At 34.1% G+C, this 22,058-nt stretch overlaps 1 protein-coding gene across 4 annotated transcripts in view; it reads right to left on the minus strand.

Moving 5' to 3' along the window:
* CCDC102B (coiled-coil domain containing 102B) overlaps window positions 1–22,058 on the minus strand; it is a 207,373-nt gene that overhangs the window by 179,553 nt on the left and 5,762 nt on the right. Inside the window, exon 1 of one of the 4 annotated variants that reach the window (XM_081078365.1) lies at window positions 13,702–13,878. The exons of the other annotated variants lie outside the window; for them this stretch is intronic. Within the exon in view, the coding sequence (XP_080934491.1) occupies window positions 13,702–13,709 (8 nt within the window). The 5' untranslated portion in view covers window positions 13,710–13,878. Of the gene's footprint in view, window positions 1–13,701; window positions 13,879–22,058 lie in introns of those variants that run through there. 4 annotated transcript variants of the gene reach the window in all.

Raw genomic sequence — 22,058 nt, forward strand, 5'->3', positions numbered from 1 at the left:
ATACATCTATTATTTATTCAGTATAGCAACACTGCGATATTGAGGGTGTAGCAAGTAGAATCTTTAAAATAAACGCTTAAAATGAATAAATTCTGTGTTTCTGCAAGGTTCCTCATTTTTATTATCAAATAAGATCTTCTGGTATAAATACCATTTTCTGTGCATGACATTAATTCCTCTCATTTTTTTCATCTGCTTGTATGTAGTTACAGATCATAAACTGTCTCTTTGTGAACCATCCATTTAATCAACTGAAGGGGTTTCATTATACCACCAACTTACAAAATAAGTCTCTGTTCAGTAAAAAATATGACTATATAATATTAAATGTATATCACTATCAGTTGTAGAAAACAATAACGCATTTTAACAAGTGTTTTGTAGAGGTGCCAAACAAATTCACTCCTTACTGTAATACTTATTACGATAGTATGGGTTCATGGTTGTAATTACTTTTCTTAGCATTGGTATATGTTCAATCATATCTTAACAAATGCTGATTTGGAGCAATTGTTCCCTTCATTTACCGTAATTTAGAGGGCAATGAGAATACAACCAACCACATTTCTTGGATAATTAGTAAACCAAGACCACTATTAAAAAAGAAAAGAACAAAAGGAACTTTTGATCAAAAACACACCAATTATGTATGTTTATATACATATTCATTATTCATTATTTAATGAATCATTCCTTTTAGTTGAAATTCCAAAATGAAGACAGAAAATTTATTTCAGCATATTAAATTTACATTTATCCTTGCTATTTTTCAAAATAAATCAGTACCATAAATTTGTAATGTCTTTTAAAATGTCTCATTAACTTTTATTTCACTAGTGTTTTGAAGACTATATAATTGGATTCTGGTACATTGAGATCTTGCCTACCAATTGACTATGTATTTTTTCACATCTGACTAAACAAAATGGAGTTGGGTTTAATCATTCAGTCCTTGAACTTGAATAGTAGTTCTTACTCTAAAGTGTTTCTTTAGCAAGTATAACGGGATATTTAATCCTCATGTGTATTTATTACATCATTAGTTTTCCCTATATATATATATATGTGTGTACACTTCATGTTTTGTTTTAGATGACTGTGGAAGTATTTGTCACTGGTTGTAACACAAAGCCTTTGATGTATGAAGAAATATTTTAATGCTATTGACTCTAATTTCTGCATTGTTCTCACCACAAAAAAATGGAGGGGGGACCATGAAGAAACTCTAGGAGGTGATGGATATGTTTATCACCTTGATTACAGTATCAGTTTCATGGGTACATGCTTATATCCAAACTTATCAAATTGTATACATTCAATATATGAAGGGTTCTGTATCAATCACACCTCAGGGAAGCTGTTAAAAAATGTTCATACAGTCAGGCTACCATGATTACTCCAGGTACTTTTGAACATAGTACATAACCAAATAAAAAAATTGATAGCTATACATGTATAGGTAATATTACTAACCACACTGTTTCTCACTAAAAAGGAGGTTAATGTGTAAGACACTGGGCCCCCGACTCTAGGTTCCAGTTCTGTCTGAGCCACTTTCTAAACAGATGGTCCTGGACAAATCTACACAAACTGCCTTTGACTCTATCCTTACTTATGAAAGGAGACGCGCTGCAGACTGGCTGGCCCATGCTGTCTCTTAGGCCTGGTGACAGTTTTCCTCTTTCCGAAACAAGTCATTAATATATCACCTTGGCATATTGTATTAATTTTTTCAGTTTCTTTTCTGTCTTTTGGAAGAGAAATGGTGGTATACTTAAAAAAAAAAGGGGGGGGGATAGCACTAGAGAAACAAAATTTACAAAAAAGTTCTGAATTTCATTGAATAAAAGTGCCATCTCTATTTTATATCATATTAACATTATTCGGTGAAGCACTCAGTGCTATTCTCTCCATCCGAGAGATGAGGAACTAGGGCTGAGGGTTCTAATGGAAGCAGCCTGAGTCATACCCTTCTTCCAAGGAGCCGACCCATTTTGGGAATGAAGGGAATTTGAAAACATAGCCACTGCCTCCCCATATCAAACATCTATAGTTTCAACCTATGTGTTTTCACTATAGGGAGATCATCTTTTAGACTATTTCATAAATATATCTGGCAGACTTCATTCTGAATATTTTTATGCTCAACTATCTCCCCATAAATCACACTACAATTAGTCAAATGGCCCTGACACTGTGCTTTGAGTGAATTCGAACTCCTCATGACAGCTCAAGGAACTGCTAAGTCTGGGGCTTGTCCGTCCCTCTAAACACCTCTCTGCCATGCTGCCCCAGTGCCGCATGCTTCCAACACCCTGTTGTATCTGCTACAGACACAAACCTCGCCTCAGTATCCCTCATGCAGCTTGACCACTGTTCATTAGCACCGTCTTTTCTCTCCACACACCCACTCCCCCGGCTCCACCTCCTTCAGGCAGAGCCAGTGGGACTCTCCTCCATCGCTTAGAGGCCCTACATCTGAGCAGAAAATCCAACTTTGGCCTCCGCGGTGATAGTGAACATGGCTTCTGCTATCCTGGGACCTTGTTACTAACCAAAAGCAATAAATCAAATGAACGATCATCAATTTCAATTGTCTTTGAGAGAAATAATCAGTGTATTGTGATTCAACACATACCTATAGAGTTAGTTACAGAAGTCTCTCAGAAGTGAGGCTTATGTATATTATCGGAAGAATAAAGTGGACCAGAAATAAAAGCATTTTTGGCAAAAGTTACACTATCAGGGAAAAATAAAATAAGGTCAAAAGGGATTTTTGTTTTATTGTTTATAGTCATTGCCTTCCATTAACTTATAGGAAATTAATTCTAAATGAAACTCTTCTTAGATTTTTTTTGCCTAAGTACAGGACCTCTAGTACATACACAATAATGTTAATAAAAGCCATAAGCAAGGAGAAAATAAATTAACACAGATTCAAAACATAATGCTAAGGAACGGCTGTTACTACAGATATGACACCATACACTCTGATAAAAAGGGGTGGGGGGAAGGATCCATTTTTAATATTCAGGAAAATAAAACATCATATTGTATTTTAAAATGTGGCCTGTCAAGGGTGCATAAAGGATTGGTATAAAACCATACATTTTGTATGTGTCTAAAACATAAAAAAATAATGTATTTTTAGGGATGCTTTGCAAGAAAACATGAACTATTAAAAATGAAAACTGCAGTTGTGACAGTGATGACCTCATTTCTATATAGTTCCAGTTTTGCCCATGGTTAAGTACTGTATTTAAAAATACATACACTTTGGCAAATGATACAAACCGTTAGAGTCCACATTTGTTACTGTGAATGTGAGACTTTTGAATCATAGAGAGGCAGGAAATACTTGCACAAAGAAGGCAACTAAATAATGTAAAATAAATCTGTACATGTTGCCTGTATCTTAAAGCTTAGATACTTTATTTTCCAAAAGCACTGTAGTATCAGCAAGCACAAATGCAAACATTTAAAAACAAATATATTTGTTTTCCAAGATCATGACTAAATTATCAATTGTGTTACCTGATCAGATAGAAATTATCTTTATTTTAAAGAATTGGCATGGATTTCAAATGATAAGCCTTGCCTATTTTTAGCTGACTCTTCACTGCTTCCTATCTCTTTAACCTCTTACTTTTACCCAGTATAGTTGCAGCCGTGTATCACTGTTTCAAATCAATGTAATGTCTTTTCTTTAGTTTAGGTTTTCAGTAAGTAAAACGTTATTTGAAAAAAAATATCTTTCTTGGTTAATACTCAATGATAAAAATTAACTTCATTTCTTTTAAAATAAACTATTTCAGAATACTATCTCCAAATCATATCTTGACATTATTGCTCCATTCTCAGACAATAGCAATGTTTTCGTGTGTTTGAAGAAGAAAAAACTACCTTACAGATCAGAGGTATAAAGCGATTTATCATACTTCTTTGGAATACGAATAAAGGAATAAAGAAAGATCCAAAATCCACAATCCACAATCCACAATCCATTTTATAAAGTGCCAATGTATAATTTGTAATGAGCCTTGGAAAAATAAAATTTCTCTTTTCTGGCAGGCCGATCATCTTGAAGCTGTTAGAGTGCTTTTCCTGCCAAGTACAAATTTAGGTTCAGATAATCTAGAATTTCTTGGAGGATATAACATAATTTAACTACTCTTGTGTAGTTCTTGGGGCTGCCAATAGGTTTAAGAAAATTCTGCCTAAAAATATTCCTCAAATGTCTTATTCAGTGAACAAATATTAAGATATAATGGAAGTTTATCTAATATTTGATTTCACAGCTTAAGTATATTTCTGCCGTATATATGTATATATATGTTTGTATGTATACATATGTGTACACACACATACACACACACACACACACACACACACACAAACAGTATTTCCCCGAAAATAAGACCTAGCCAGACCATCAGCTCTAATGCATGTTTTGTAGCAAAAATTAATATAAGACCAGATCTTTTATATTATATTATATTATATTATATTATATTATATTATATTATATTATATTATATTATATTATATTATATTATTTAAGACCCAGACGTCTATATTATATTATATTATACCCAGTATTATATTATATTATACTAATTAAATTACATAAAATCCGATCTTATATAAGACCGGGTCTTATATTAATTTTTGCTCCAAAAGACACATTAGAGCTGATTGTCCAGCTAGGTCTTATTTTCGGGGAAACACAGTATACGTGTATATATATCTATATATCTATATCTATATCTATATGTATCTATAGCTATACCTATTCTATGCTACTTAATACCTATTTGTTTGGAAGCCTGACATTTGTTCAATTCCTGAGCATTTCTTAACATTTATGTTTATTCCAAAGTTTCAGTGAACAAACCAAAAACTATCGCAATATTCCAATGCAATTTAATCCAACTTAACAATGCCAAATAAATAAGCCAAAACATTCGTTGAGACCTTGAGCCAAAAATGAAATTAGTATTAGCTGTTGTGGAATTATAGAGCCCCATCAAATCTTATTTTCATATGAGATAATCTTGCTACTATTCCAGGTGGCGAACAGAATGCATATTTTATTGGAAAGAACACTGTGAAAACCTGGTCATGTCAAAGACCCCACCACTTTTCAAAGTTGGACAGGTGACCCTGAATCTGGAATAGAAGTTCTAACAATTAAGTTCGCGGACTTATTGCAATGATGTTCCTAACTTTTGTTTGATATCAGAGGGATTATTCATTATGAATCTGAACCAACTGGATAAACAGATAACCAAGTTTATTATTTGGAAGTGCTGAAAAGCTGTGTGAAAAAGTGAGACAAAAACAACCTGAACTTTTCGCCAACAATTCATGGCTCTTGCATCACGACAATGCACCAGCTCACAGGGCACTGTCTGTGAGGGAGTTTTTAGCCAGTAAACAAATAACTGTATTGGAACACCCTACCTACTCACCTGATCTGGCCCCCAGTGAGTTCTTTCTTTACCTGAAGATAAAGGAAATATTGAAAGGAAGACATTTTGATGACATTCAGGACATCAAGGGTAATATGACAACAGCTCTGATGGCCATTCCAGAAAAAGAGTTCCAAAATTGCTTTGAAAGGTGGACTAGGCGCTGGCGTCGGTGCATAGCTTCTAAAGGGGAATACTTCGAAGGAGACTGTAGTGATATTCAGCAATGAGCTATGTAGCACTTTTTCTACGGTGAGATCATGAACTTAATTGTCCAATGGGTATAAAAATCATTTTCTATAATTTTATAGAATTTAAATAATATAAAGGACAGTGTAACTGTTCCCATAGATATTTGTTAAAAAGATATTAAAATAAAGTCCAGAAGAGCACATAGCCAATAAATCAAAGTTACAATTACTTTAATTTACAATATGAGAGCAAATGACCCTATGAAACAATTCCTATTACAGTTCCACTACAAACCAGGTGTCGCTAAGAGAGAGGGGGTATGAATTTTAAAAGGTATTTGTTAAAATTACAGATTTTACTTAATATCAAATTCATCAACATTTTTCAATATTTATGTTCATTTCAGAGTTTCAGTGAACAAAACCACAAACTATCCCAATTTTCCTATGCATTTCCTCAGCAGAATTCCTAAGCTATGTACCCTACTCACACTTGCTCTTAAAGAATTCTTCCCAGATCTGGTTATACTTTGTACTGAACAAGAGAAAGTTCTTTTATGTCAGTATGATTCAGTAATATTTTCTCACACCCATCTGATGGAATGTGCAAAGCTTCCAAACTACTCTATGTTAGGTCTCTGGAAAGTTTTCACAGGCTTACTAGTTAAGTTTGGAGAACACAGCCCAAATGGTTGCCATATTTACTTTTGAAAAGCAGTTATAAAAATTTTTAACAACAACAAAAAATTCACTTTCCCAGTAGTACGTTATTAACATTAATAATCCAAATTGGCTAAAATGCATCCCCCCCGTCAAAAAACTAACAGAAAAAATTGGTATCAGAAGCAGCAGTTTAAAATGTATTTAGACTTTTGTGAGCCATACCTATGGAGCCTTCATTCACCCTACTTGCTGAAGCAGAGTGATATTCATATAAAGCATGTATGAGTTGATATTGTTTAAGTTTCATTTATTATATATGATCTGGAATTTAATTATCAGTATAAAGAGCTATGACCACATTGGTGGCAGAGATTAATTATAATCTCTTTTGAATTATAAATCAAAGAAAACTCTATAAAAGGCCCAATCGCCCCAGAATACAAGATTCCTGGTTCATCAAATGTGATAGAGAACATCTAGAAAAGATGGGGCAAGATAGGTGTTTTCCTGGGCAAGAGAAAGGCCAGATATAAGGAGACTACCCCTGAAGTTCGAGAGGCTACTTGGAAGCCCTTAGATTTGCAGCTATTCTTTGTCAAGGGCTACTGAGGGCCTAGGACCCCAAATATTTGCCACAGTCATCTTCAGAAGTTTCCAAAATACCTCTCCAAGAAGTTGTGTAAGAATGTCATCCTTATCTTGATGGTCAAGGAAAGCAATATTTTAAATATAGAAGTTAGTATTTAATTTATTTATTCAGTCTAATCATTATACACTGCCATGATAAAATAATTTAACCTGAGCTAAGGGGCAATAGATAATTCTGCGCATAATTAACATGACCAAGGTGGTATATTAGTTTCCTATCACTGCTGTAGGAAATAACTACAAACTTAATGGCTTAAAATAATAAATGTATTATCTGACATTTCTGAAGCTCAGAAGCCCAAAATAAATCTCTCTGAGCTAAAAATCAAGGTGTAAGCAGGTTTGGTTTCTTCTAGAGGCTTTGAGGGGAAAATCCATTATCTGGTCTCTAAATCGCCTGTATTCCTTGGCTCAAGAGCCCTTCATCACATCACTCCAACCCTTTCCTCCCATCACCACATATCCTACTGCTAACACTGATCTGCCTCTCGTTCTTTGTAAGGACTCTTGCGATTACAGTGCACCCTCCGGGATAATCCAGGATCCTCTCCCATCTCAAAATGCTAAGCTTAATCACACCTGCAAAATCTCTTTCACCATACAAAGAAACATGTTACAGGTTCCAGAGATTAGGATGTGAGCCTCTCTCCAGGTTAGTATTCAGGCTACAACAGGTGACATAGTGTAAGGACACTGGACTTTGAAACCACATAGATATGAGTTCAAATTCTTGCTTTCTCATTTACCACCTTGCAACCTTAGAAACTTAATTAAACTATGTGAAGGAGTTTTATCATCTATAAAATGGGGGTATTAATAGCTTTGTAAAACGGTGGTATCACATGAATCACATGAGTATCACATGAATTGTCCCTCTCTCTCGGATCATTCCCTTCAGCATACCAACTGACTGTGCCATTACCACCTTCCCCACCAAGTAATGTTCCATTTCCCCACGCCCATGACAAAAGAGACAGTTTATCTAATATGTTGTTTATTTTCACTGCTTTCATTTCCTCACATCCCATTCTCTCCTCAACCCAATTCCACTGGAAATCTGTACACTCCGTTCCACCAAAATCTCACTTGCCAAGGTCACGAATGACCTCAGTATTGCCAAACCAGATGTTCCTTTTTTGTCCTCACCTAACTTGACTGCAGCCGTAGTCAAGAGTTGAAAATCCTTTGCTCTTCAAACACTTTTGTTTGCCTTATCACCACACTCTTGCAATTATTCTGCTGCCTCCTGCTTCTTGGTCTCCTTTGTTTCCCCTCTGCTCCTTTCTAAATATTGGAGATACCGAAGCTTGATGACACTGTCTTTGCCACTGACTGCCAAGTTCATATCTCTAGTCCTTTAATCCTCCCTGAGCTCTCGGCTCTCATAGGGCAGTAGTTTTTCCATATCTCCATTTGGATATCTGATAAGAATCTCCCCCTAAACTTCAATCAAATTGACCAAATTGAATGTTGCACTTTATTTTCCCATTGTTAACATTACAGCAAATGGCATAACCATCCATCCAACACTCAACTCAAAAACACAGTTTCTCTCTGACCCACAACGAGTCAGCAAGTGCCATCATCTCATTCCTTCAAATTATTTCCGAGATACATGCACTTCTTTCCACCTCCATTGCCTCTCTCCCATAGAAACGGCCACCGCACCTGTCAACATCACTGCTATTGAAATACCTACTAATACTTCTCTCTCTGTCTACTTGGTATACAGCAGTCAGAGAATCATTTTAAAATTTTAAATAAGATTACATAACTCTCTAATTAAAACTTATCAACGCCTCCCTCTTACAGTTAGAATAACTAAAAAATTTAACCACCATCTCACTTTCACATGGGCTGGCACCAGCTTCCTTCCCTGACCTTGATTCCTACCATCCCATCCCTTCTATTTCCTTCCTTTCTTGCACCAGTCCTGCTGAATTTCCACAGGGTCATTCCCACCTTAGGACCTTGGGAGTAGCACGCTCTTCCCTCAGATCCTTGGATTTCAAGGTGCTCTCCCACTCTGAGTATTTAAGTTGTAAGAGGCATTGAAGGTTTAAACTAAGAGGATAAAATGCTAGCAGTAGAATTTCAAACATCAACATCCAGATGTAATAACTCTTTACAACTGCATGATGTATCTATTATAAAGGCACTTTTAATGTACATTTTGCATGATGCTTACAGAAGTTCTGTTGGGTAGCTGTGGATGCCTGGACAAATGTCAGAAAACCTGCTAAGTGGCAGACACAGGGCTTAAGTCAGATCTTTCATCTCCAAGTTCAGAGCTATGGCCCCTTTACCCAATAGTTTCTTTCACAAATATTCAGGATAAATGCCAGCATCCTGACCCACACATCACAGCAAAGTGTGTGGTCTCCTGGCCGCTTAACTTAGGGAGTGAGGGCTGAGGTAAAGAATTAGTTTCAACCCCAACACCATCCAGAAGGCCACAGCACTCAGCAGCCAATACCACCTTCTGGAGCTTCTTATAAAAGAAACACCTCAAGGCCAGGAAACTGGGCGAAGAAGAAGGTGGTGGCACCAGATTCTCACATGCTTAGCCTCAGAAAATAATCGTTTGGAGCCTAGCTCTCCTCCATGCACATAAACTGCTTGTTCAAAAGAGGGAAATTAAGGAATCAGATTTTGATACCCTTAAAGTGCCTTCCCCAGGCCACCTCAAAAAACATTTACCACACACCTATACATGTATATGTATATACACATGTATACGTGTGTGTACATGCACGATGTATATACACACATACACACAGTACACACATATATTTTTAGCCTAGTTGTATGTGATCTTAATATTATTTAGCGGATTGAGAAAAATTTTTGTGTATATATAGGAATGACGGCAGTACTTGGAAAAAATAATTCCTCCATGTCAAATCACTTTTCTGTTTGATCCATTTTCACTACAATTATACAGGAACAAACAAAGACTTAAGAGGAAATCATAGTTACGTTCAATATGTTTTGGATATGAACTTCTATGTGCCGTTGTTTTAAAGGTTCATGTCACATGCTTATAAAATCTTTTTACGGTTCAAAAAATATAAAATATCTCCATAGAATATCAACTCCTCAATAAGTGTTTATTTCACTTTAAACCATAAATTCATAATAACTACTATACATTAAGATTGTATTTTTACATCCAAATCATGCATGCTTATTCAACATGGTTTATGCTATGATAAAAAAGAACAGGAGTTGGACATTAAAAGACTAGAGATTTAAAAATTGTTTGACAGATCTGGTGTAGATAAAGTTGTGTGGTTGAAATAGTTCACTGAACATTCACTCTCATTAAATACTAAATAGTAAGATAAGGAAATTTTATAGATTTACCAAAAATACGAACTATTCTTCCAAAATAAAGTAAAATTTAAAAGGAAGAAAAGTTATTGACTCTGAATTATGTTCAATGCCCTTCAATGCCACCGAGTCATCTCCAACTCTGTATCTGTGGCATTTAGAGTCAAAATGAGAAAACTTCTTGGTATTGGTCAAAACCTATCCATCATTGATGTATGTTGAATTCCAAACTGAAATTTTTGGTTTGCGACTTAGTCTACTCTGGCTAAAAGATCCCCGAAAGAAGCAGCTCAAGAGAGTTCTTGTGCATCAAATACAGAAAATTAAAAAAAAAACAGTCTAACATATTAAATTATAAACATATGGATGGAATTTCCTTTAAATCACTCTTGAGTCTAAACCTTAAGGGTAAAGAATTTAACGAAACATTTGCAGTTTCTGTAACACAAAACATTTGAATAAGTTAGTCAGGGACTTCAACTACCCCAAAGACAAATGAGATTTCCACTCTAATATTAAGGAAACTGAACTTCTCTCCTACTATTTCAAAATATCTGTACCCTAAAAATTAAAATGTCAATGTTTACTATGTATTTTTGTAATAAATAATACTGAATCTACATATTAGAGAGTAAAGAGGTTTTTATTGGTTTTTGCATTCTGGAGCCAGGAAAAGTGAGAAACCAAGAGAAAAATGCAAAATAAGAAAGGTATATATTTTTAAAGAGTAATTTTCTCATACTTTGACCTATCTTTGCTCGCCTAAACCATAGGAATCTTTTTCGAATGATTATGCTTTTGAGTAGTAAGTACTTCATAGTATATGGGTACCTAAAAGCAGGGGAGATTGAAAAATTATGCATCAAATTAGGGCATTTTTATGCTCAAGTCCTTTGCTGTCTCAATGGTGAATTCCTTTTTTTGGTATCAACCTCAAAAGTATCAGATTACAAAAGTGACTGAAATTAGCTTATGAAAGAATGAGACTTCCATCTTGCTAGCACTCTCTCTATTGCACCTTCTCTTGGTTACTCTGATGAAACCAAGAGCCGTGTCAGGAGCTTTCCTCTGGAGAGGTTCGTGTGACAAGAAACTGAGGGAGGCCTCTGGCCAACAGCTCGTGGGAAGTTACATCTTGCCCGCGAGTGTGTGAGGGAACTTGGCAGTGGGCCACCCCAAGTGGAGCCCAAAGCCCACTGCAGCCCTGGCTGACACTTTAATTGCAGCCCTTGGAGAGACCTGTAGCCAGAAGACATATGATTCCTACCTGAGAAACTCTGAGATAATAAGTGCTGTTTTAAGCTATTAAATTTTGGCAGAATTAGTTATGCAGCTATACGGAAACACAAAACACGACTAGTAAAATCACCTTCTCAAATGATCAATTATCGTCATCCATCACAATTTTGTGTAACTTTACACAAATGTATATGTACTTAAGAAAAGAAATATTAAAATTTACCAATTAAAGTCAGGCTCAATGGGAAAAGTAAAGGATATAAAACGAGGAAACAGGAGCCAGTAAATCTCAATCCAAATGCCAATCAGAGAACTAAGAGTAAATTCCTTTTATGGTGTTTCTTCAGATAACATCAAAATATAAAGTGTCCATGGCACTGAAAATACGCTGTATTCAAGGGAATGAATATAAGAAATATTTTATTTATTGTTTAAATTAGACATGTTGACATAGACAAAATGGGCTGGTCTTTTTGAAAGTTATCACAAGAGATAACCCCGTGCCATTAGTTTATAGGAAGCACATTATGTAACCAACCCAGAAAGGGAGGAAACCATCACAAACCAAGCAAATGAGGAATATAATCAGGTTGATAGCCACAAATGAACAAAATTACTTTTTATTCTTTTTTTGTCCATTATACTTTAACTGAAATCCACATACAACTTTAGAGTCCATAGACAGCTTCCGTTTATTAACCACTCCTCTAAATTGTTGCACTTAGTTTGACAACAGAGAAAAGATCTTTTACAGATTACTTTAAAATAGCTACAAGACTGCAGTCTTCACCAAAAACGTGAATTGTCAGAAAAATTCATTTACAGTTTCTGCTGATATTTAGGAAATCAAAGACCAACAAGGCAGAAATATCCTGGGTTTCCATTAGTGTGTTTTGGCCTTTTGAAAAAGTAATCATTAACAGGAAATAGAAATTGACATGCAACAATGCCTTTATTGACTTAAAATGAGAAAATGAGAATGGGGTACAGATTCACGTTCCGAAAATGTGTTGTGAGAGCACATGAATCCTTATAATTACAAAAGATTTGAAGTTGCTATACTCTATGGTAGACTTAAGCCAATACATACAATTTTCCTTTCCAGTGATAAGTAAAAATGGGCATGCTTATTTTTACATTTTGATATTCTAACAAATTTATTTATTGAAAAGTATTCTTTTTTAAAGGGCAACATATTGTTTTGCTTTTGGAAAAGTAAAAAAGTGACTACTAATTATTTAGATTTTTATTTTCCATTTTTGAATGCAAAGTACAATAGTCTGAGAAAAGCTTTCTATGTAACAGGCCCTTATTTAAGTTCAGTAGTGCTTATTTTCCACACACAGAAAACGGCATTGAAATCTCTTAAATTCTTCAGTTTCATCAATCAAATCACAAATATTAAGTAAACATTCATTGCTAAATGAATGAATAAATGAATAAGTGATAGATATTTAAGAAAAAAGTCTTTAAAATTCAGCAAAGATTGTTTTAAAATAATTTATAAAGATGATAATTTCATACCAGGAAGTGATAACAATTTTTCATAAACTTTTCCAGATAAAATGAGTGAACACACTGTAACTTGTTTTATTTAATTCCAATAAAACATTTGATGAAATTTATATATATGACATACAATTAAAAATTTAGCGTTTTTTCCCCCTCTAATAGTGTCTCTTTAGTACAAGAGAACATACCACGATGCACTAGTTGATACCTCCTTTAGTTATCCAACCACCCAGATTAAATTCTCCAGATGTTTCCTTGTTTTATGAAATTAATGCTCATTGAAACAATCACCTTCAGATTATCAGAATTTCATTATCAACTATACATCTCTTGACAGAAATGAGGCTCAGCAAACAAATGGTTTGCAAAGCCCTTCACAAGTCTTCTGATAAGTTGTCAATTGTCCTGTTTGTCCATACACACACACACACACACACACACACACACACAAACACACACATCCACACAAATGATGATCATTTGCTTGAAAATATAAACAGTTATCTTTCTTGTCTTTATAAAAATGTTAAATTTAAATAGATAACTAACAAAACTCTCTTACCCTGCTTCAAAATAATGAGTATTAAAAACACAAAGATAATTGGTCTTGGGGGAAAAAAAAAACACAAAATCCAACCACTTACCCCGTCATCTTTGAACATATTTATTTCCATTTCCAAAAATTCAGGACACATAAGAATAGAATCAAGACAATTATTTTGCTATTCCAATGCTAAAATTAAAATGGAAAATGTGAAAAAGAAAGTAACTAATATTTTGGAAGAAGTCTAAATTCAAATGTTGAGTTCCGCTTGTTCATTATGTTTATGAAAGCCAGATCTCCTTTTAAATTTCTAACAATCTTTGGCAGCATATAAGATCTGACCTCAGAGTCCCAAGTCTCCCACTGAGTCCTGTTGCATAAACTCTAGAAAACAAACCCATATTCAAATTTCTTTTAGGTTTTAAGATTGTTTGTTCCATTACAAATCAAAAGAATTCTCAGACATCTATAATCATAAGTCAATTAAGCATTTTATAAAAGTAATGATAAACTGAAGTAAAAAACTAGAAAAACACATGTAACGTTTTATAAGAGCAGATTGAACCTACTAGTAAAAGAAATGGAAAATAACATATTTTTTTTTCTGTACAGCGAGGAGTGAGTGTTCTGATTACCTTGGGGACTGTTCTGGCTTAAATACAACTCTGAGCTTCCCCCTCCCACTCCCCAACAGAGTTAAAAAAAAAAAAACAAACACCAGCACATCTTGTTAATCATACCAGAAGTTAACTTGAATACAAAAACATTTTCTTTCCCATTTTATTATACATTAAAGTCAGACCAACTAATCCTTTCCCTATTTACTGCTGCTTTTAGCCATTATTACTGATTTTAGAATAGCTAATAACTCTTCAAAGAAAATTTCTGTAATTTCTTTTGTTGCTCCACAAAGTGAGAAGGAAACAGGAAACACAGTATAGTGAAAAGGGATTTGATTTACCTTCTGACCAGGTGTGAGACCTTGGAGAAGTTAATTTTTCCCAGACTCAGTTTTAACGATAAACCTGGCGTGAGAATACCTACCTCGTGAGTTTGCTTTGGGAATGCAATGCTACAATATGTATAAAAATCCAGGCACAAGGTAAACATTCAACAAATGGTAGCTATTATTTTCTGACTGATTCCTTTCACTACATAAAATTCCCTTTCTTTACATCATGAATCTGTGGCTAAAATTAAAATGCACACTCTAAAACCAATGTTCACACGTTTCTAATTACTAGTACCAAATCTTTGGTGAAGTAGAGGATATTATCCCAAGAATCAGCTCTTTGAACACTTTATTCTATTTTCTATCCCTCCATTGGGCAATGACCTATCTGCTAAAATGAAATCAAAGGAAAATAAGATTTAACAAATTTAGAAAGCAAAGCACTTAAAGAGCAAACAAAGAACACAATATAGGAATATAAACAATCCAACTTCCAAATTATCTGAAGCTATGGAAACAATGAAATGATAAATTGAAGTAAACAACTCATACTGCTATTTTCTTGGTTGCTGTCCAAATAGGATGAGCATTTCAGAGACCATACGAACAGTATTTTGCTAGTATTTTCTAGTATTTTGCTCTGACCCTGTCACCAACTCTTAGTTTGCACTTAACAGTATATGACGCACACAGTCTAGATAAAAAGACGCAGATCCCATGCCTATAAAAATATGTTGGTGCCAAAAATATTTGAAAACCAAAATAGAGTTCAAGTTTTTAATTTGTCTGTGTGTCTATGCACGTGTAATGGAGACGGAGAGTGGATAATCAGGAGAGAAATGGGGGCTCTGCACTAAGCTCCCCATCAGTTTGCTCCTCCCTCATCTGTGGCCCCATGCTCTGGTTAATTACTTTATTCTGGATTTATGACACAACCTCATCATTTTAATACATCTATTTCTACCACCAGTCTATGCGCTTCTTAGGGACAGAACTTGCATCTTATTTCTATCTCTGTCCTCACAGTGACCAGACTACAGAAGACAATGAATCTAGAGACAACTAAACCTACCATTCAATTAAAAGAGTTGACAACTCCCCAAATTCAAATGCATGAAATTATGTTTATGAATGTCCATTGGGCCATATAAAAAAAATCTGATTTCATTAATTTGGAATCCTCAGGTTTGTTGGAAATGAAAACTGTATTTGTGTGTGTGTGTGTGTGTCTGTGTGTGTGTGTGTGTGTGTGTGTGTGTGTGTGTGTAAATGGAAAGCATGCATTTTCCTTCTTCGGGCAGTTTAGGGAGAGCCCTTTACATTTGTCATTCTATAAATAACTCTAGCTTTCCTCCATTTTTCTCCTATTAATAAAATTCACCATCATCCTTTCAGCTTGTGTAAACATAAATGTAGACTTCCCTTATTCATTTTTCATCCTCCAATCGATGACCAAATCCTGTTTATTTTACCTTCAGAGAAGTTTTTATCTCTGCTCACTTTTCTCCAACTCAGCCACCTTAGTCCAGGTAAGGTCAGCTCACTCTTAGCTCACTGAAACAGATTTCCACTGTTCCCCCTTCCAATACTATTTACCTCTCAACAACTAGAGAGGTCTTTTAAATATATTTTTAATTTATTTTGTCTTTGCTGAAACCCTTTCAATTGCTTTCCGATTTTTCTTAAGATTAAGTTCCAAGTCTTTATTACAGCTGCGCTAGTCTTATCCACCAGCCTCCTCCCCTCTCCTTTCCTTTCCTTTCCATTTCTGTATCTCCAAGTTGCCTCTGCTTGGACACCGGGATAGCTCACTTTTGATTCTGGCCTAGATTTTAGTCTTGAATTACCAAAGTAATTCACCTTTCTTTGGGTGACAATACTCTATTCCTCTGTGTTAATCCTTCAGAAGGAATGATTCCTCCTCTATGAAAGATGTAGAGTACCAGCTTGAACTAACATATGTATGTTTCATATTTTAAATAGAAAATTCTTGAATATTCATTAGAGTTTGATTTCTTTTTCTTCCTCTTGATTTAGTCAAAACATCAACCTACTCAACTTATTATACTCAACATCTGAAAGACATTACTTTCTAAAGATATTTAATGCTAACCTATAGAGAAGCTATTCAAATTCATTATTATGTTCTTTAAAATACTTCCCTTTTCTATCATTTAAACTAAACCACCACATGAAAGTTGTTTTCTAATGCTTTATAACTTCCATAATCCGGTGATCACATAGAGCCACAATTTCTGAATGGTTATAAAGCACAAAAGACCTAAAAAGAAAATTTCTTCAGAAATAAATGCTTTAACTTTAAAATTTTTGTCACAAAACACATTTTTTTAAATTTAACACTTTGTTCCTGAAGTAGAACAAAGACCACTTGACATATTAATGCAGCGTGGACCTTTCATATATTTTCAATAAACTTATTAAAATAGATTTTCCCATTAAAATACTGAAACCTCTTAATGGAATGATGAGAAGCTGATTTTCCTCTCTGTAAACCCAATTATGACTTACAGCTTTTACAATCTCCTTATTTTCAACCATAGAGTATTTAAATAAGAAAAGATTAAGCACCGATCAAGTAATGATGAAAATCTAACACCATACGTATATTTATGCTTATACCTCATGGGAGTTTTACCTTATTAGTGTTGGTAGGAGAATCTTATATTGATTTCCAATATGGATAACTTAAAAGTTACCCGCATTTGGTGACAGAATCATTTTCCCATTTAAGTGAACATAACATATTTAGCGCATTAAGTCCAAACTCAGTCTAACACTCCTCTCCAGCTTGAGCCACTCATTTTTAGCTCAGCTTCTCTCCCTACCTGTGACAGATTGCTGTCCTTCATGCTTTATGAAAGCCCCAAAATCATCACCTGTCATTTCTGCTATCTGTCTACGCTCAGGTCTTCCAGAAAGCCTTCTAACTTTCAATCACTTAATCACCTTGGCTATCCTTTCCAAAACTCCCTATTTCTTAAAACCTCCCCTGCCTGCCTAAATTGCTCCCTTTTTTAAAGTTTGCATTGTATTGACAAAACAGGAAACTGTTTTATTGAAAGTTTCCAGGGAAGCTACTTGGTATATATAGTTTTACATTTAGTCTTCCTTATTAAGAAAATTCTTCAAAATAGAGTCTTTCTTTTTAAAAAAAAATCACTAAATTTACAAATACCCAGAGAATATCCTGTGTTCAGGAAGCATTAAGACACATTAACAATAGAGATTTTATTTCCAGATTAAGGCAGATATGGGGAAATTTTTTCTAATGACTTGGTGCAAATTGTTATGGCTGCATTTTCATTTTATTAATAATTAGAAGTCATGTGTGTGACGCATAGCTGCATCTAAACAGGACTTTACCACCTGCTGAATATGTTGATGCAAATAATTGCCAATTTATGAAATTGCTTCATTGAGGCTTACAAATAACTTCCTTAGTTTAAAAAAAAAACAAAAACAAGAATCAAATCCATGTGAAAAACTTGCCAAATTTTTGGTCCTATTAGGTTTTTGTTTACTTTTTGCATTTTTTTTTTTAAACCAAGGTCTCTTGTACATAATTCACCCTATTCAAAGAGGAACAGTCTTGCATAGAGCTCCCTGTAGCTCTAAAGTTGACTGAAAAATTATTATAGAAACTAAAATACACACAATCAAAAGCATGTAGTGGTAAACGTATAGCATTAAAAGATAAACTAAGGCATGTTAACAATTTTAAGAGTTTATCTGAGCAAGAATCCATTGAAATCTGGCAGTGCCAAAGCAGAAGTGGTTGGCAGCACTCACTCCCAGGAGCTCAGGAGAGACTTTCACAGAGGAAAGACGGAAGCAAAGCAAGGAAATGATTGATCAGCTAGAGCTTAACGCCTAGCTGACTGTGAGTGGTTGTCCTTCGCTTTCCAATTTCATAACCTTGAGCCATTCACAGGCTTAGATTTTGGTGCCCTCACGTAGGCTGCCATGACATGACAGCCACCTGAGTCTCATGGCCTCCTTCATTAATTCATTTTACCATAGTAATTTTCAAAAAGTTAAAGTACCATGTATATTGCCATTTGTCTTTACTTCTGTTTTCATCCAGTTTAGGGTTTTAAAATCATTTCAACAACTCATGAAACAAAGTTAAAATAAAAGACACACAAACCAGCAAAGACATGTGAAACAATGGATTTTGATGACTGTTTTATTAAAAACATACACATGCATAAACAATAAGGCCTATTCATTTCTTCATGTTGCTAAAGTAGAATAAGAATAAACATCTCTTAGCTTTGGGCCTTGAATAATCATTCAGCAAATATTTATTGAATTTCTACTGTGTGCCAGGCCCTGTTCCAGGGTTGAAGGTGCATCAGTGAATAAATCAATTTAAACATCTGTCCTTGTGGAGCTTTACACTGATTACAAGTGAAATCTGACTCACAGAAATTTACATGTATTATTTATTTTTCTCTAACGATGCACTTGTAGCAAATTATCTAGATGTTTTCCCATTGCTCAATGGAACAAAAATTTTCTTATGAAAGAATCAAAGCAAATTATTTAGAACATGCTGGAAGAAGTGGAAATAATATTATAGAACTGCATAAACTATAACACAAACAAAACTAACCCCGTTTTTTGGAGTTTAATCACGTATTCCTGATTAATCTCCTACATATAAATATTTACACATGTTCGTCTCTTCATCCTTTATGAAAAACCTCTGGGATGAGAGTGAACTGAACTTTCTAAAAGTTTTGAAAATATTTTAAACAGGAAACCAGCTGCTTCCACCCACCCACGGCAACGTGTTTAAAGTGCAATACTGCACGGCTTCATTTTAGCCCTTGAACACCCCAAATTACCGCAGGTCAAATTCAGTCTTTGAATTATATGCCTTTAAAAATGAGACTGCAGATGACATTGAGAAAATAAAATTATTAGTGAATATTGACTTACCCATGTTTCATAATTGTGTTTTTTCTTAAAATACATGATTAATCTATTTTGAAATCACAAGGCTACCTACCTCTTAATAGAAAAAGCGTAAGTTTCAGAAAGTACCTGGTGCCTCTTACAACATGAATGGAAAAAATATATAAAAGGAACACGCAAAATTGATTCTGTGTATAATTAAAACTATATTCATTTATAGTACTTTATTCATTTAAAATGTCATAAGGATATTGAATAAATTATTTTCTCTGGCTAAGGAACATTTTAACATTCAGAAAAATTGAAAATAATATAGAAAAAGCAAAAGAAGAACAATGGAATTGTTAAAAACTGAACATTCTTAACTATGTACTACATAAGGAGAAATATTAATGTATACATACAGGTCACCACAAATTATCAGAACCACAACTAATAATATGCTGATGTTTAGACAAAATGATGACTTCTTATCTTAGTCACTGGCATTAGATTTATAGCCTTGTTATATTTCTAAGGACTCTACTAAGATTAATATCAATCATGTATTTCAGTCTTTGTTTTCAATTTTAATGTAAAATAAAACCAGTATAATAATTTTCAGATATATTATTTGGAGGAAAATAACTTCCCCAGAAAAACACATATGGTAGTTATGCAATACCTAAGTTACTTCTTATAATAATGAGATCCAAAATCTTGATTTCACTGGGAATATTTCATTTGTAAGGTTTTGCAATCTTAAATAAAAGACATGGAATATTTAAAAATGTAAATGTTTATATGTAAATATTTAATGTAATTAAATGTAAATATTTAAAAATGTAACTGATTACTGATTTGATGTAACTGATTTGATGTAACTGATTTATTATACTTGCTAGTGAAATTTTTCCCTGTCCATACTTTCTCCATTTTAGACAAAATGCATTATTAATAGTAATCGGTTTAGACATAGAGTCTCCCACCTTCTCCAATCATCTTTTTAAGTGTTGATATTTCTGGGTTTGGCAAAAAAAAAAACAAAACACTAAAGACAAAAGCAATTTAACTATATAAAGCAGAGGTCTTAACACAATTGCTAATCGATCTGGTATCGGTTTTCCTCTCTGTTTTTATTGTAGGCAGAGTGGTTTATTTCCTTAGCAAAGGAATTGGATTGAAAATGTCAAACAAACAAACATACAAACAAAACCAGGAAGTGAATAGCTAGGGTTTATATTTCTCTAAATTTCTGGCTTTCCAGTCCCTAAAATAGAAAATATAAGACATGTGCAATGAAAACTGCAAAAAGTTGAAGACCAGATTACTCACACATTCCTGAAAACTTGCTTTGTTTTTATTTATCCTCACAATTGTATAAATATTTTGTTTCCAACTCTTCCCCAAGTAATCCTTATAATGCCACAATTTTAAATCTTTCCCTAAAACTGTTTTATTTTTTCTTTTTCTATGATGTTCCAGATTTGTATCTTTCATTTAATTTATACTAAAAAAAGAAACAAAAAATACTAGGAAATGTGTGGATTCCTAGAATTGGGTTTCATCATTGCCTACTTCACGCCAATTAGGTTTTCTTTAATTACAGCGAGGAGAGAACACATTAGTACCAGTTGTTTCCACAGGTCATCATATTTTCCATACTTCTCAGTAACGATATAACATAAATATATTGATATAACAATATCAGAATAGTGCAGGAGAAGCCAGAGAATTCTGAGTTCAGAATCAGAACACCTGAGGTAAATCTGTTCCTTGGAAAGGTCACCCAGACCCATACTTTCATTTAATATAAGGAGATGAGTCAAATGCCTTAAATATGACCTATGGTTGCTATGATACCACCCTGTGATTGTTTATATTTGCGAATATTATAGCCTGTGCTATCTACTATGCTAGCCACTATTCAGATGGAGCTAGTGAGCTCTTGAAATGAGGGTAGTCTGAATTGAGATGTACTCTAAATGTAAATTTGGCACAGCACAGAAAATAACAATTTAAAAGAACTCATTAATAATTTTATGTTGATGACATTTTGGAATGATAATAATTTTAATAAGCTGAGTTAAGTAAAATGGTATTAAAATTAATTTCACATTTATATTTAAACTTTTTAAGTGACCTTAAATTGTAAATGTTGTTTGAATTGTATTTCTACTGGACAGCTCTACTCTAGAGCATGCACAAAAATTAAGTTCTTTCTTTATAGATATTTTTACAGAATAGAAGACTATGTTTTGATTTTTTTAAAACTATGTCCAGTGTTTTGGGGCCTTATTTCTGTCTCTACAGCAGTTTGCTATCTATACTTTAATTAAGATAATTACTGAAAACATTATTTACAAATATACTTAGAAAATGCATACTACTGATAATGGAGATACACATCAAAGCAGTCCTGCCTGCCATTCAAACATAATGGAATAGGACATTGTCATTCTGTCACATGGTCACATAATGGCAGAAGAGGCAATGCTGCAGTCGTCACACTAAAATAACATGGACATCATTCAGAACACTGGATATGACTGTCCTCTTTCCTACTTAATCGATTTCTATCTCTC

This window comes from Rhinolophus hipposideros, assembly GCF_964194185.1.
Source record: "Rhinolophus hipposideros genome assembly, chromosome: 17".
Lineage (NCBI taxonomy): Eukaryota > Metazoa > Chordata > Mammalia > Chiroptera > Rhinolophidae > Rhinolophus > Rhinolophus hipposideros.